This window comes from Rhea americana, unplaced genomic scaffold, assembly GCF_003343005.1.
Source record: "Rhea americana isolate MKP2758 unplaced genomic scaffold, rheAme1 scaffold_122, whole genome shotgun sequence".
Taxonomy (NCBI): Eukaryota; Metazoa; Chordata; class Aves; order Rheiformes; family Rheidae; genus Rhea; species Rhea americana.
The window spans coordinates 122,614-138,879 of NW_028185284.1; the positions used below are offsets into that span (position 1 = coordinate 122,614).

Sequence of the window (16,266 nt, forward strand, 5' to 3'; positions counted from 1 at the left end):
TGCAATCAATTTCCAAATTACGCAAATACTGAGTTTGCTGAGGACAAAATTTTGTATCAATGAGTATGTGATGCCCAATGTGTTTACTCTTCTTTAACTTCCAATCACATGAGAGAGAGAGTTCAAAAATGCAGGAACATAGTCCACAAAAACTTTCTGTAAGTCAAATAAGACATGAATACAGAACAACTACTTTCAGGCTTTTTATGTGGCTTTTGGAAAACAAAGAAAGAGATTATGTTTTTTCACAGATGTAGCATCTTATAAGTAAAAATAAGTATTTGTTAAAAAGAAAATATTTTTGAAGAAGTTAACATATTAAACCCCAAAATGCTGCACAAAACTTTTGGAAAAAATTATTTCCATTGAAAGTTTCATATTTAAGTGACTGAAATGTTTACGAATTTGTTGAATTTATTCAGTATTTTAGCCAATTAGTTCATAGATTTTGTAAAAATCAGGACTTAATATTTTCTGAAACTGATGTATATTTCTTCTTTTTAAAATGATAGGATTCCACAAAAATGACAAAAGACTAYCCTTCCTTTCAAGATTCAAAGTAAGTTTTAGGTTGAGGGTTGGTTGTTTTTGCTCACATAAAAGTCTAGTATTTTTTGGTTTATGTAGGAAACAGAAATCTTAGGTATTTATGGAGTTCTAGTTGAATCTCTGCATACTCTACCTTTTAATATGCCTTCATTTTTCCCTGTCATCTTTTATAAAACAATTCAATCTACATATGGCTATGAAAAAATTCTTAAGTTTTTCTCCTGAAGACTAAGTTCATATGCAAAATCCAACTGCTGATACCATCATCGAGACAACCAACTCCCCGAAGTCATCACCTATTTCCCTTTTGTGTTCAGTGAACCTATTTAGATAATCTGTTGACAGCTTTTARGTTTTAAATTCACAAATCCCTTACTTAAGCAGCAGAGGATAACTATTGGATTTAAATTTGACCACTTCATGGCCATTTCAGGACAATGCACTACAAAGACCTAAAACCTAGAGAAAAAAAATCTGCTTTGCTTTCTTTTTCTCTCTAAAATTGAGGATAATAGTAAGCTGAAATTATAACTGAATTATTTCATAGCCCTTTAGTGATGATACCACAAAAGAGTTTCTAAAAAACAAATTACAGGTATATTTTCTCAGTCAAGAAAGTATCTGTGCCTACACTGACACAAAACCACAACTGATGACTGTTAAATAACTCTTCTCAGGAAATACAGCAAAAGCATACTGACCAGTCTATTTCTTCATCCTTTAAACTTCAAATTAGTTATTGCACTGGTTTCGTAGTTAGAATTATTAATGTCATAATGACCTGTTATGGTTTTTGTTATGATTTTTTAATTCATTCACCAACAAAAATGACTTTTTAAAGACTTCTAAAAGACAAAGTTCTTAGCCTTAATACATAAGGAGATTGARGGGCTCAAGATGGTTAAGTACATGTAAGTAAACTGGATATTTGGCATGTTACGCTGTTCTGAAATTTGTTGGTCTCACTACTGTCCCAGTGGCTGCTGCTCCATAGGTGGAAGTGGCAGGAAATGGTGTCCCGGTAAAAAAAGTCTAAAGTCAAAAAATCATATATAGTTCAAGGGCTTTAGGCACAGGTATTTTCAGAACTAGGGCCCAAAGACAAACACTGTCACCAATCTGAATTCTACTTCTGAAAACTCTGCAGAGGAACAAGTTATGAGAAAAAAAAATCTTAAATGTTTAAAAAGGTCATGTTACTCTTGACAAGTAAATACAGGTGGGCAACTTCTCTAAATCTAACAGCAACATATTAAAAGGCATTCCAAACTTTAATTAACTTCCAGATTAAATTTCCTCTTTTCTCCAATGAATAATGCTCTCAGAAGACACCACTTCTTGTTGTGGCAATATAGGAAGTCAGAAGACATGTACTTTACTCCACAATATCACAGAGAAGAGGAACTGAAAGAATGATGTGGATGAGGGAGAGAAGAGAGGAAAGCTAATGAAAGAGAATCGGATCCACCCCACTCCTAGCAGATCTAAATATTTGATTTCACAAAGAAAGCCAAAAATATGCATGTAACTTGTTGTTGCCGGTTCATGAGAAATAAAGTATAAAAGCATTTAATTACTGTACCAGCATGCAAAGTGCTTAAACCTTGTGCTTTAACCACAAGAAAATTTTGAAGGTACTTTCAGCCTCAGCTTGTGTTTCCAGTTCTTTTGTTACTGCTCTGACACTTTGTAAGTAAATTATTTGCACTTTTGTGGGTTTAGGTTTTTGAGTTTGATAATCTCATTGACAATTTACTCATTTCAGAACTGTTAAAAGATGTGGCAAGGCATTTTTATATATACAACTAATTCCAAAGAAAATACTTAGGTATTAGAAAAGCATGTCAATATAGAAGTCATTTAAATAAAAAAACAAACAATGCAAACTATCAGAACTTCTTACATCAGCTACTATTCTAGAAAATGAATTCCTAATTCTATCTGAATTCAAAACCAGAAAAACCACAAATCAGTCTATCAAAGCCAAGGTTTGAGCTGAATTTGTAATTTTTACATTTCTTAAATTAACTAATAACATTTTCCRTCAATTTCTCTTAATCCTATTAGGTATCTCACACTGGTTATCGCTTACTGAATGAAGAGATTAAAATTCTATGATTTTGTAATTAATACAGATATAAATGATGTATAGGTTTTCTTTCGCGTYCCAAATCACTAAAGTGAAAATAAAGGTGTAGGGATAAGGGTAAAGGGATATTTTCTTTTTGAAAGGTAAATGTTTATCTAATAACCAGTTTAGAGAAGTGTGAGGGTTAGTCTAAAACATACTAGAATATAATAATATAACTACGTATTTTCCATGCATATGGAAGACAAATGATGTTCCATATATAAAGACATAATTAACACTGACTCAAGTTATACATATCAGATTAAGCAATGTAAATATAAGTGTTTCTTTATGATTTGTTAGTTACAATATATTTCCTTTACATGTTGCTATGCACTCACATCATTCAAAAAGGAAAAAAAATCAGCTGCCTTAAGCATCCACAAAACACAAATTCATTACAAATTATAAACATATACTGAGGATACTCAAACAATGGCTTCTATAAGAACAAAAGCAGAAGTGAATTTACATACAAAAATATGTCGCTAACTTGCAACATTTGAGTAAACTATAAACTTATAAAATAATCAATTACCTTACTCTAGCACTTATATTTAGTCCGGCGTTTTTCATACGTCACTTATTTTTGTAGAACAAGAAGCAAAGGAATATCTCAGAATAATATTTAAGTTGTCATTGAAATGGTTGCAGTAAGAATCAAATAAATGCAAAATGTGTATTTTGTGTTTCAACTTGTTTGACATGGAAAATGATATAAATACTTACAAGTAATTTAGATATAATTTGCAACACAAAATACACACTTAAGTGAGAGATCCTTATAGATCCATAATGTTTATATGAAATCTCTACTTCATTTTCCACATAGAAATAGTTTTAAGTGTCCTTAAAGCATTATTATTAAATGTATACATTATAGATCCAACATTAGAGCAAAAAATTCTACCTTATCTACACCTAACTCTGCAAATAAAACTATCACTTTAATCTCTTAAACATAGCAGGACCCTGTATTTTAGGCAAAAAAAAAAAAAAAAAAAAAAACTTACCAGTAAAAGTGTCTTCCATTGAATCTTAGATTCCCCCTAAAATGCCAGAAGAGCAGGTACTTTCAGTATCACAAAAAGAGTGTGCACTACACTTGCCCAAGCTAACAGTCAGGCAACAGCTGCTCAGTTTAAAGCTACAAACTGCGGCAAAACGCATAACTGACATGCCTTGCGTAAGCCGCGAGGAAGACTTGCGTTTGGCTCGCTCACAGAAAGGTCAGGTTACCCACCTCCCCAGATAAAAGTTGAAACATTATGATTCAGATGGAAGGAAGTTTAGAAATTAAGTACTAGCACAACATCCTGCTAAGACTAAAAGCATTTGATTCCGACAGTACCATTATAAATAAAAGCCATTTTAATTTTGCTGGACTTCTGTCTTTAAACATCATATATGAAGAAGTAAGTTAGCCTACACCCAAGCTTTTGCACAAGTTTTATCAGTGTTGTTTAAACAGGCCAAAAGTAATAAACTGAGTTAGTTTTGTTTTAGGAAACTTTACTCGAAGCATTACAAAAACTGCAGCATGGGTTTCTGTATTAGCAAATGCTCTACCTTTACAGCTATTATGTACTCTGCACTAGTTTCTCTAATAAAATGAAATTGTATTAGCACTAATGGGACAAAGGCTACGGCTTAGGCAACAATGCAAAAAACTTCCTTTGAGAAGCAAAGGAGAAAACCTCCCCAAGGCTCCAAGAGTATGATTAACTGTAAAAAATTACAATTTAAGGGACTTGAAAAGACAACATAGTCTTTCAGGCTGCATTTATGTTAGTAAACTATATAGACTCCAAAATTCTGCTTTGGTCCTTGCAGCAATTCCTATCAGGATCTGGCATTTTTATCACTCTCTCTCTTCATTCTAACCTTAGCTCTGTCTACATACGGTTTACATCACTTTAACAAGCAGCAGGACGGCATCAGTGGAAAATTAGTTATGAAATTTGCTAGAGTACACAAGGTTTGAAAAGAGTACACTACCACAAGAAACCTTTCTCCATTTCCCCAGGAAGTCTGGGAGAGTGATCTGTGCAGAACTGGAATGCAAGTAATACACTTAGAGCCACTTTGTTTATACGGTGAATATACGTCTTTTCTGAAAAAACTCTACTGAAAGAACTGTCATGGAACACATCCAACACACCACCATGTTTTCTTTTCATTGATAACACTAGCATATTCTTAATCGGAAAAATGGCAATTCAGTGTTTTTTCCAACTTCCTGTTGAGAACTATTCCATTTATGTTTCTGAAGAACTCATATTAAATATGATAATAAGAACCATCATGGAAATACAGTATAGGATGTTAAAATCAACTTTATTCATTAATTTTATTAATGCTAACTATCTATAAAATGCAAAATAAACAATTAAACATTTCTCACCATTATAGAGTCAATACTAAAGAATTTCCACACAATTTATAAAAGCAAATATCTGAAAATCTAAAGAAAAAAAATCTTTAGTTCTAATAAGAAAACTGTACAGTATATCTTAGAATTTAATCAAAAGATTTGTCGCTGATTTTAAATAAAATAACATCATACTATATATGTGTTGGTCTTCTAATTTGTTTCCTAGAAACAAAACTTCAAGGGAATCTTTAGTGATGACTCAATGGTTTGAGGTCCTTGGGGTTTTTTGCTTTTGATTGACATGCTAACATAAACATACCAAAGAAGTCCTGTTCAACACTTTAAAAAGTTCCCATGGACATTACTTTTACAAGGCCCATTCAAATAGATGTTCAGACTTTAAAAACAATAAAATGCAATTTAGAGATTAATGATCTGCATTTAGAATTCCACTTCATTTTTTCTGAAGACTAACTACTCTTCTTCGCACATGTGTGAAATTTGGTCTTGAAACTAACACTATTGGTTTGCACAAACTTCTGATCTCTTAGATATCACCCACAGACATATTAGCAAATCCTTTGCTCCCTACCTCAAAACAAAGCTCCAACAGCAGGGTCAGACTCATAGAGTGCATTTACAGTCTTTTCTGCTGGTGGAAACAGCAGCTATAGACTATCAACAGAAAAAACACTGGAAGTAGAGACTCAGCTACACGGATTAAAGGTTCACCTGCTTACAAACTGCCAAAAGATATTACTGGAACTAAAATCTACTATAAAATTATCACAAATTCAGTTCTGTTTCTTAACTGCTTAGCTCTTATATTTGTTAGTATTTCCAGATTCATATAAACATGTATCTTCCTGTACCTTTTTATAGATGGTCTTTTGGGAGTTGTTCTTATGGGTATTTGGGGGGGAGTTGCTACTTATTGTTTATATGCTACTGTTAGTTAACTTCTTAGATCTACTGCCCCTTCTTGAATCTACTGCCTGATTCAACTATGTATCTTTGCATCTGACAGTAATATATGTCATCGTAACCAAAAAGAAAACTGTAAGGGCAGGAAGAGCTATGCTGGAGGAGCTTAATTGTTTGTGCCCACAATGTATTATGCATGCTGAATTAAAAAAAAAAGTTTTTGCTAAATTAATGTTGGAAAGGGTCTACTTCTCTTGCCATGGCCCAACTTGGCTGCATGTAGGGCCTGACAGGCCTATGAGACTGTTTGCAGGTCATCTGCCCATCTGTCAAGTTATGAAGACAAGCCTAGCAGCTGGCTTCTGTAACTCCTCCAAGCATCACTTGGCTACAGCTACACTCCCAAATCCTTTTTGCTTTCGCCAGCTCAGCCTTCACCTGTGCCTCCTGTCACTGCATTCCTACCTCACCAGATAACCTGAGCTTGTTGCTGGTCTTCCTCCTCTACATCCTGGAGCCTACCTGGTAGCATGAAACCCCTGGTTTCCTGACCCGCACACATGCCTTTGGCCACATTATCTATTTACCATCTGGTCTGCCACTTCTCATGGATTTGATTTCCTCTCCTACAGCACGTCACCTGACCCATCATCTTGCCATAGATTCTCTCTTTTCAAGTTACAATCGGCTCATTCTGACAATACTTAGGCTCTGCCACCCACTCAAGCTGGCCATAGCTTTGGAGCCCAAACACACATACATCCTAGCTAAATTGCTTTGGCCCTCCAAAATCTGTGCAYATAAAGCTTACACAGCCCATGACTCTAGTATACAGCTGTTAGACAACTGCCTCAGCTTAAGAAATCCTGGAAACTCCTCAGTAACACTGAGCTTTAGTAGTGGGAAAAGCCATATAGCTTTGAGTCCTGTTTGCTACTCGATTTTTGCCTAATGACAAAGTCTGATTATAGAAAAAATGTCATCTCTGAATACTGAGGAATGAATGAAAAAGGAGATTTTCCTAAAATCAACATATTCTCCCTGTATGTTCATGACAAATGAGTTTTCTTTTATTCTTGGCCAAAAATTGTTGTTGTATATCAAACAACTTCTGGCTGCCCTTTTTTCAGCAGATGAACATCAGTGATCAAGGTAAGCAGTTTAATATATATCATTTAAGAAGGCCATATCAAATTTAAATAGCTTTGAAAGATGCTAAACAAAAAAAATTTGATATATAACGTTTGTTGTGTGCTGAATCCGCAGAGATCGCAGACACTTTTTACTCCCCGCCCCCCGACTTTTTTTATATTACAAAGCTACAGAAGTTATCTTCTAAATGGCAGTGAGGGAGGAAGGGTGCAAGTTTTTTGGTAACAACARCTTTGGATACAGGTATCAAATACATATCACAAACGTTTTCACATACTCTAGTTCTTTGCTTAAGATTAAAAAAATCATTTTGTGTTAAAAAAACAAAAGTCAACAACACATGAACTATGACAACTGAATCTTCAGATAGGTTTCCTGTGAAAATTCTGGCTCATTAACAACTGTGAACAAACTTTCTCTAACAATCACTGTAAGCAGCAGAAAAGGCTGAGAATGTTGGATTTCCTTTCTCTGGGAAGAAATTTGTTCTCAATCCTATTGAAACACATTCTCAAAAGCTCTTACTAACCAGAAATTCTAAATTACATTACAGAGACAATGTCTTCAGGACTGTTGAGAAAAAATTATGTTCTCCACAGTAAGAAAAATGATGACAAGAATGTGAAATTTCACCAACCAGCTGTGGGAACTCCAGGCATCTGTAGTTCCCGAGCACAGCCTGAGATTGGACTCTCAAACTATTCCTAGACTATCAAGGATCTGAGCTGCAGCTCCTCAGTTGGGAGCCTGAAAGCTCTGAGAGCACCCGAGAGCAGGGCTTCCAGGCCCAAGAGGTAAGTGTCTTATGGAGCAGGGCCTTCAAGGCTATTTAAACTCCTGTTTGCATGACATAAGTCCAGCAGCTCTGCTTCAGTTGTCAGTCTCAAATCCACTTGACTTGATCCACTTCAGGCTTCTGAGGTTTGGTATACTTGGAAGCCTTCACATGAATTGACAAAGAGTTGGGGCAAATCTTCCAGCAACGCTACAAGCCACCATATTAGTGACTCAGAGCATTTAGGGAACTTAGCTATTGAATAAACCCTCATAACAGTATTTCCAGGAGCTGGAATACTCATGACTGTAAGGTTCATTGCTCTGGTCCCCAAGTGAACTCTTAAAGCACTGAGCGTAAGAACTTGCAACTTTCTCAGTACTAAGGAAGCATAAGGTGAGGGGACTATCGCAAAATSGGGGACTCTGTGTTTGCAGAATCCCCATGTCCAGCGCAGATACCACATAAATTGCTTAATTACAGAGCCTATAAAGGTTTTGACAACTCTTCCTTTTGAATCATAAAAAGACACTTATTAAAGTAATGGGCTTCTCTTTAAATACATTGTGCAAGAGAGATTTTATTGTTCCTAGAAATTGCAAACTTATTGGAAGAAAACTAGTGGAACGTTATCTGGTTCAAAAGAGGTCCTCCAAGCATAAAACCAACAGACCTTGATATCTTTTCAAGATTGACTGATAAAGACTAGTTTTAATTGCAACAATAGAAGAAATAGTTAATTTTTTTACTCTAGATTTGCAACTATTTCAAAATTGTGTTCACAGTTTCAGGTCTGTATTGAAACTTACCTTGTGGTAGCAAAGCTGAGGACTGGTTTTATCTGGTAGAAGATACACATCTACTTGACAGAGACATTGGTATCATGCTACATGTCTTCAGCACAAGACTGGATTTGCTGCAGTGAAGTCTGTACGTGGCTATACCTTCAGAAATCTTGAAGTGTGGAATTCAGCAGTCCACTCACTAAGATCTGTCCTATATATCCCATGTGCATTGGCTTTCTACTTGTTTCAGTTTGAACTTAAGTTATCCACCGTATAATGTTCTAAATGGCTTGTGATCTTTTTAACAGAAAAAAGTTCATTCTCCTTCATATTTGTGTCCCAGAGACCAGCACAGGAGCACAAGCTAGATTTTTTTCATTAGTAAGAGAAAGCAAGAGAACAGACCGCTCTCCAAGCAAGCCTCTCATCTCTGAAGAAAGCATCTATTCCTGGTCTGAACAGCACAGGTCCAGCCCGTGTTGGATGTGCTCCTGTGAGTGTTTCTGTGAACACAGGAGAGCAAAAAAGAGTTTTGTGCTCTGCTGACTGTTTTAACTATCTCAGTAATGTATGGTGGGAACTCATATGTTCTAGACACAAAACAGGTACACCTTTGTGTTTTTTCACAACTCTAGAAAACATAAGTAAAAAGGTTGGCAGCAATTCTGAATACCACAGAATTTTAAAATGGCACTAAAAATGCAGTGCCCACAAAACCAAAAGGCATACGGGGAAGCAATCAGGCTCTATACCTGCTGTCTAGCCATAKGCCCTGTAAATAGTGACATTTTACAGTTTACAGTTGTACAGTGAGCTGTATGAATACACTGAACCTGTATATCAACTTAGTAAAACACTACAATATTAGCGAACTTGTTTAAGATTATTATTTTTACAAGCAGAATAAAATCCTTTCCTTTCAGGTTTAGATGGAAACTTTTTCTCATCAGAGAGCTATCACCATCACTGAACAAATTGCATAGGTGGATTACTCAAATTTCCCTTTCAGTACAGTCACACATTTGTCACTCTCTACTTCCTCCAGCATGTAACATTTCTCCAACAGCACAAAAAAAGAGCTTCCAAAAAAACACAGTCTGTATACAATATTCCCCAGCCCTGTAAAAAGAGTCTGTCTAAGCTGTTTCCTAGTTTGGAAGACAAGGAACTGTGCTGAATTAAAAAAAAAAAAAAAAAAAAAACACTAGCCAATAAACTGAAACCAACCATTTGTTATCTTTATGTGCAAGATACCTCATTTAAACTAAATCTCCTTTCACACAATTATTAAAATACCTTTTTCTTCAGTATCATTTCTCACTGGTAATTTTAAACAAATACACAACCTTCCTTGTCCCAAACCTTTTTACAAAATAAAGTCAGAGTTACCCAAACAATCCATATTCTTCAATCAAATAAAAACAGAATCCTCTTGTACTTAAGAATATGTTTGCACAATGTCTGCACAAAGGTAATGATATGTTTAAATAAAATGTATGACAATGTATACAGGCATTAAAAACGAAAACATTTATCATAGCATCTTCTAAACATAATAGAATTTTGCCTATGTTGTACATAAACATTTTGACAAAGTCCTATTAACAAACTGAAATGCACAGTATGTATTCAAATAGCTAAGGCTTTTTAGAGATCTTTAACTCAGGATATGATTTGACAAAATGAAGCACTCCATAGCTGTAATAGTTTAAGCTGACTTTGCCCCTTACTATTTCCCCCTTTCACAGAATTCTTTTATGCAAAAGAACAAGAACCCAGGAGGAGGAGGAGAGGCAAAGAACAGTTTACACAGGAATTGCCATTTAACATTAGTTCACAATCTCAGATGTTTAAGCTTTTACTCTAGCACACACGAATACTTTTCGGTGTCTAATACTGTATGTAAAGTGCAAAATAGCAAATCTTCAATAGTGTAAAGCTTTTGGCTTTTAAAATGGCTTTATGCAGTGTATCTTTTCAAGTAAAATATCTGTTGAACTGGATTCACCACACAAATATTTTACTATAATTACTTAATAATTCATCACTTCTTTTAGCTTTTATTTACAATATCTGTAGGTATCAAAATGTAAATAGGATCTATAACATAAAGGAATCTTGACTGCAAAGTTTTTTTCTGAGTGGCAGAATCGCAACTAGATAATTCAGGAATTCCTTTATTTATTTCTATGTAAAATAGCAAATTACTTTTGAAGGCACTTTAAAATAAATGTATATAATCTTTTGTTTTCATAATGTATTCCAGTTCCATCTATGTCAATGTTATTGCTGTTCACATTTTCATTTGCTAGTGCTTCCTTTTATTTTATTCAAGTAATTGCACAATACCAATTGAATTTGGGCATGCCTACTCTGTGCAATGAACTATGGTGCAATGATGCTGAACTATCACTATCTCAGCTAGTGCCACAACCAGAAATAGTAATATTTTGAAGGATTTTTAACTGGGACTGCCTTTATTGCTTTCATGCCAATTTCCAGAGGGGATTTCCCTGCCTCATGAGAACACTCCAGTTCAGGTCTGAATGAGTCAGCCACAGGTCAAGTGCCTGTCCTTTCACTGCCTGAGAAAAACAGTAACAAGAAACTCTTGCGATTCCTGACCAGAACAAGGATGACAAAATCAGAGAGGGGTCTTCCCTCCGTTCTTCCACAGGCTGAGCAATATGCATCTAAAAAGATGCAACGCTAAATTTCCTGTTGCTGATACTAATTCAGGCTAGCACACAGCACTGAAATTACTACACTGGCACCCAAAACCTCTGACTGTCAAAGCAGACACTTGTTTTCCATCTGCTGGATCTCTCTACAACATACAACACTTATGTATAGAGCTATCTTGCCAGAGAAAAACTGGCAGAGTCTTCAGTTGCACAATAGTTTGGAGCGTTACAGTCCATAAACGCTGATGGAAGTATCACCTTCACTATTAAAYCATGCTAGTAGTTTATTTCCCTTTCAGTGTATTTCCCTTTCTACAACTCCAGACAAGTGAACTTGTCAGATGACACACTGTATCCTATGATAAATACTCCACTGCATTTGACAACAGAGCTGTTATTAACGTCAATTAAAAGTTCTCAGGTCTGGATGATGGCAAACCATAATTGTAGTTAAATCCAAGAACAAGAGAGGATTCTGGACAGATGAAAATAACCCTTTTACAAATCTGCGTGGACAGTGCAATTTTCTTTCTTGAAAGGTACACACTCACGTATGATCAATGTGGCTCTGACTTCAGAATAGTCTTGGATTCCTTACTGAAGGCTAATAACACCTCCAAGTAACACTCTCCCTAAAGTGATTTTAGAGAGGAGTCTGTCTCATTCTGAGGAAAAATAACTGTTGTTGATATCTTTGTCATTTCTTGGCTATATTATATCACTGTGACATACCTGAAAATGAATGTTCAACATTCAGAAGACTATAGAACATTTCCTCATTAACAGAGACTGCTAGAGTAAATCAAATCTGATCTCTGCTCTCTACACAGACTTCCCATGGAATTTCATATCAAGTTCAAGATCTTGGTGTTTTTTTTCAAGTACTCAGTTGCTTGAACTCAGAATATAACAAAGCAAGTGTATATATAATATAGGGCACTGCTGAGATCCCCAGACTAGTGCAAAGTGTGCTAGTACACAGTGCAAACACAAGCACCTGCTAACTCAGGTTCTAAAAAAAGATATGGCCATATTAGCACATCAGTGAGATACTGCTCAGGGTGACTAAGTTGCTTCCAGTTTCAGACCTCAGTCAGTTCTGCCTATAGTTCTCAGATGACAAGTTGAGCTTTTTGGTCCCCTTGACACACTGCCCTTGGAAGGCAGATCTTTGTACTGAGGGGACAGAACATCCTTAGGGTCTCATCCAAGACTGGGACATCAGATCCTCTGTGCTCTCTTCTCTCACTCTGTAGGCAGGAAGTCCACTACTCTGCATCACCAAGTTCAGGTCTTTAACCTTGCTCTCCATAGATGCCACAGGAACACATATGCTTGTTTTTGTAAATCAATCATCTCCTCACCCCCAGAACAAATTAAAAAACAAACGAAAGATAAAGAAAAAACAATAGGACATAGCATTGTACATACCTCTGTTTCCCAGAGGACATTCAAAACAGATACGTGAAGGTTAGTCATGCTGCTCATCATGCTACTGAAATTCACTCAGATGTTAGCTTCCCACCTGTACCTGCTGTTCTTATACCATTTTAGTGCCTTTCTCTGTAACTTGACCGACCTAGAGAGAAACTAATTAAAACCAGAAAGGTCCACTCATAGGGACTATATCTTGATCTGAGTACAAACTATACCATTAGTTGTCTGTAAAAATAAGGTCAATGTCTGCATTAAGAAACTATACTGAGAATTCTGCAATGATTTTGTCATATTCCTGCACAACTTCTGGGCAAGCCATGATACCTATGTGCTTCATTTCTACAATTGTGCAACAGAAATATTACTTCCTTTGGTTAAAAGATAACACGGTGATAATCCCCAAAAGGTTGATCATCTTGGGAAATACGATAGGCATTAATTTAAAATACATTTTTTCTTTATAAAACCCTGCTTTTATGCAATGAATTTATACCAAGAATGCCTTTTTCTTATTTAACTTCCAAAATTTACCAAACTAAACCACAGAATGGTATTCTTACTGCAGACTATGACTATCGACACRGAAAGTTAGAATCTAATAACCATTCTCCAATAGATACTTTCCATACAGACAATCCCTAAGGTATCTGAAGTGATCAGATATTAGAAAGATGACAGATCCAGAAGATGACCAGCAGAAAATAAGCAATGAATTGTACATACTTATCATATACTGCTATGTAAATAACAATAGCTGCAACAAATACAGTACCTACTCCTTTCTGAAATCCTGAACAAACTAAGTCAGCCCATGAACAGAAGCTCTTGTATAAATACTTGACATACTACACAAAGGAACATCCCAACAAAATCTTAGGCATTAATTATTGGATGCAGATAAGAATATTTCTATCAAAAACAAAGAAAATTTGTCTAGTTTTGTAATGACTCTAAGTTTTACAACTTTTACTTTCGTACAGCTAGTTATTACGAGACAGTGCATTGCAAAGAAAAATTCTGAGAACACAAAAATCTTTTTATCTGCTAATTTCACACATGTGTACATAAAGTATTATTATATATTATTATGTTTTTTCAATACTCTCTATATTTAGGTGGACAGGGTTCAAAAATTAAATCTTTATTACCTTTAAGCATTGTTCTTCCAGTTGATCCTCCAAAGATGCTTAGAAGACCACTTCTTGCTCCTAATGATGTCGTCGCTTCCAGCAAAGCACCAGTTATATAGTTAGAGAGAGCAGTCCTCTGTAAAGTGGCACGATATTGACAGTAAGCATCTGTTACGCATGGTTTTACACAAAAACCAACACCTTTGCATATACAGTCTGCATCTAAAGTTGGGAGCTTCCTCAGAAGACGAGGAAAATATTCAAAAACATCTTCTGCTCCTTCTTCTTCTCTCACTGTACTGAAGATCTGTGAAGAATACAAAAACATGAAGTGTTAGTTCCTTTGCTTAGGACAATCACTCAACATCAAAACTAGCATGACTTGCTGTAAAGTTCAGCAGCCTCTGCAAGAAAGCACTGTGTTAGAACACTGCATTTATGTATTAAGCCTGAAAATTTTAACAATCCAAAATTGATCTGTAAAGATTTGGCATGGGGCTCCCAAACTGGCTATTTAAATAATGCTGCATTCTAGCATTAGAATTAAGCATTCTAATCAAAAACAGTTTTTTAAGGCTCACCATAATATAAAGATGTGCCACATCAATAAATCTGATCAACATTTAAAATAAAGAATATACTTTTTTGTATTCTCAGTAAAATCTTACAGATCTTAGTAGCAGAAACACATGCCCATTCAAACATCATGCTTTTTCTTGCTTAGTGAGGAGGGTTTTGTGAACAGAAACGGTTTTAATCACTGTGAACAATCTTTCAGAATGTTCTGGTGTCACGTTTATTGCATTAATTCCAGCCTACACATAGGTCCTCYATCTAATATTGGTTTAGTACTCTTTTTTTTCCAGTATTTATGCTCACACACTAATGAACTTCAGGCTGTGGCTTAGCAACTAAGTAACGTTTGCTTATTTAAAAGAGCCTAAAGATGAAAGCAAGAATCCGAAAAAAATCTTTTCATTTATTATACGAGGAAAGACTTGATTCTTTGCGTTCTTGTAGGCTGRCTTCCTGATTAACATTAAAAATTTGTTTCAATCATCTGTCTGTATTTTGTAATGTAAACAGTACTGTAAACAGTGTAAACTACCAAACTAAAAATTAATACAGGAAAAGGTGATTTTAACAGTTGCCAGCATAGCTGCTCAGACAATTTTCACAAGGTTGTCAGTTTTATGTATGACAGAGCATTCGGGGGACATCCTATCAGTTAAATCAGTAGCATCACGTAAGTCAGCAAACCGACTTTACCTTAGTTATTTTAAAACTCAGTATTTATTCAATTTCACWAACAACAAATGTTAACGTAGGAAATAAAAATATACAAATTTTGCTCTTACCAGTCCTTACATGTGGGCCAGAAACAAGCTTTATGAAACAAGAAACAAGTTTTTCTGATGAATGTCTTGCTCCTTGTTGCTGTCCTTCCCCTCATATGAACAAATGCAGCTACCCCTTGACATGGCAGAAAGCGCATCCAGAAACCATCTGCACAGCCTGTGCATGTCACACGTCAGGGCACCTGCACTCTCACCACAGCACAGATGCATGTCCAGCCGCATGATCAAACAGGCTAGCAGTTCCCAGTCACRTGGATCTGCACTTCTGCCATATGACTTGCACTGACTCTGTCATGTAACTGAGGAGGCATGAAACGTCCTACTCCCACCAAGTGTCTGGCCCGCTATAAACAGAAGTTCATTGTGAACAACGATGTAGTTCTTTCACTCAGGCAAAGACACTCAAAGTAGTGGAAGCAACTGGTCAAAATTTTGCAAATTCWGATATTTTTGGCACTTACTACTTGCCATAACATTGAGAATTAAATATCATGCAGCATTTATTAAAAACGTATTTCTTTTCTTAGCTTAACTTTGTATTAATAATTTATTGGGGTGACCAGTCAAATTTTACTTAAAGTATAATAATGTATTAAATGGTAATGTAATTCAATGACTTCAGAAGAACACTGATGTACTTATTAATGTATTTATTAAAATAGAATATAATAAAAAATCCCTTCTCTTTGCATTGTGACTATGACTTGTGGAACTCAATTCTGTTAGAAATATATCTTCTGTGATTCATTACTCAATATAGTGCTATCTTTTTTTTCCCTGCAGGTTCTCCAAATTTTATTTTGTATCTCAGGGATTTTTTTTCCCCCTAACAGGCTTTTTGAAATATTAAGCATTATATTTCAGCCTTTCTTTTTCTTTTTTGGTATATAACTATTTTGTGGACTCTTAACTCTCAGTAAGAACACTGCTTATTTTCACCTTTAGGCTCTCTACATTATTAGAGTGT

General features: G+C 35.5%; 1 protein-coding gene across 2 annotated transcripts in view; it reads right to left on the minus strand.

Annotated features, from left to right (window-relative positions):
* The window catches only part of PLCE1 (phospholipase C epsilon 1), a 164,498-nt gene that overhangs the window by 81,855 nt on the left and 66,377 nt on the right, over positions 1–16,266 (minus strand). For both annotated transcript variants that reach the window (XM_085325701.1, XM_085325702.1), the window contains exon 3: positions 13,960–14,248. In XM_085325701.1, coding sequence (XP_085181827.1) covers positions 13,960–14,248 — 289 coding nt within the window. The remainder of the gene's footprint in view (positions 1–13,959; positions 14,249–16,266) is intronic.